This window comes from Penaeus monodon, chromosome 20 (genome assembly GCF_015228065.2).
Source record: "Penaeus monodon isolate SGIC_2016 chromosome 20, NSTDA_Pmon_1, whole genome shotgun sequence".
NCBI lineage: Eukaryota > Metazoa > Arthropoda > Malacostraca > Decapoda > Penaeidae > Penaeus > Penaeus monodon.
In genome coordinates this window covers 18,172,103-18,172,452 of record NC_051405.1, presented here as the reverse complement: position 1 = coordinate 18,172,452, position 350 = coordinate 18,172,103, and the positions used below count along the sequence as shown (strand labels likewise).

Genomic DNA, 350 nt, shown 5'->3' with positions numbered 1-350 from the left:
AAATAAAACTAATGGTATTTGCTTTATATACATTATTCTTATCCAGATATTATAATACAGAAATGAATGTTGAAAATCAGAGATGGTACATAATGTGTACAGAATATACAGTGTTGGATATCACTAATTACTTCCTTCAGACCAATATGGGTGGTGAACGCGAATTGGTGAGTGATGCCAGGTATCGTCGGAGGCTCAATCTTGTCACCCGTGCTCTGATGGCTATCTGTGGAAAGAACTTGGAAAACAGACTTCTCACACAAGAGGCCATACTAAGAGTTAGTATTACATGGTATTTTTGTGTCCTGGGGTCTGGAGGGGGGAGGGAGGCAAAGAAAAAAGTTAAAACT

The 350-nt window shown here is 38.6% G+C and overlaps 1 protein-coding gene across 1 annotated transcript in view; it reads left to right on the top strand.

Moving 5' to 3' along the window:
- The window catches only part of LOC119585670 (phosphatidylinositol 4-phosphate 3-kinase C2 domain-containing subunit beta-like), a 53,293-nt gene that overhangs the window by 45,544 nt on the left and 7,399 nt on the right, over positions 1–350 (top strand). The window contains 1 exon segment of the mRNA XM_037934346.1: positions 141–278. Coding sequence (XP_037790274.1) covers positions 141–278 — 138 coding nt within the window.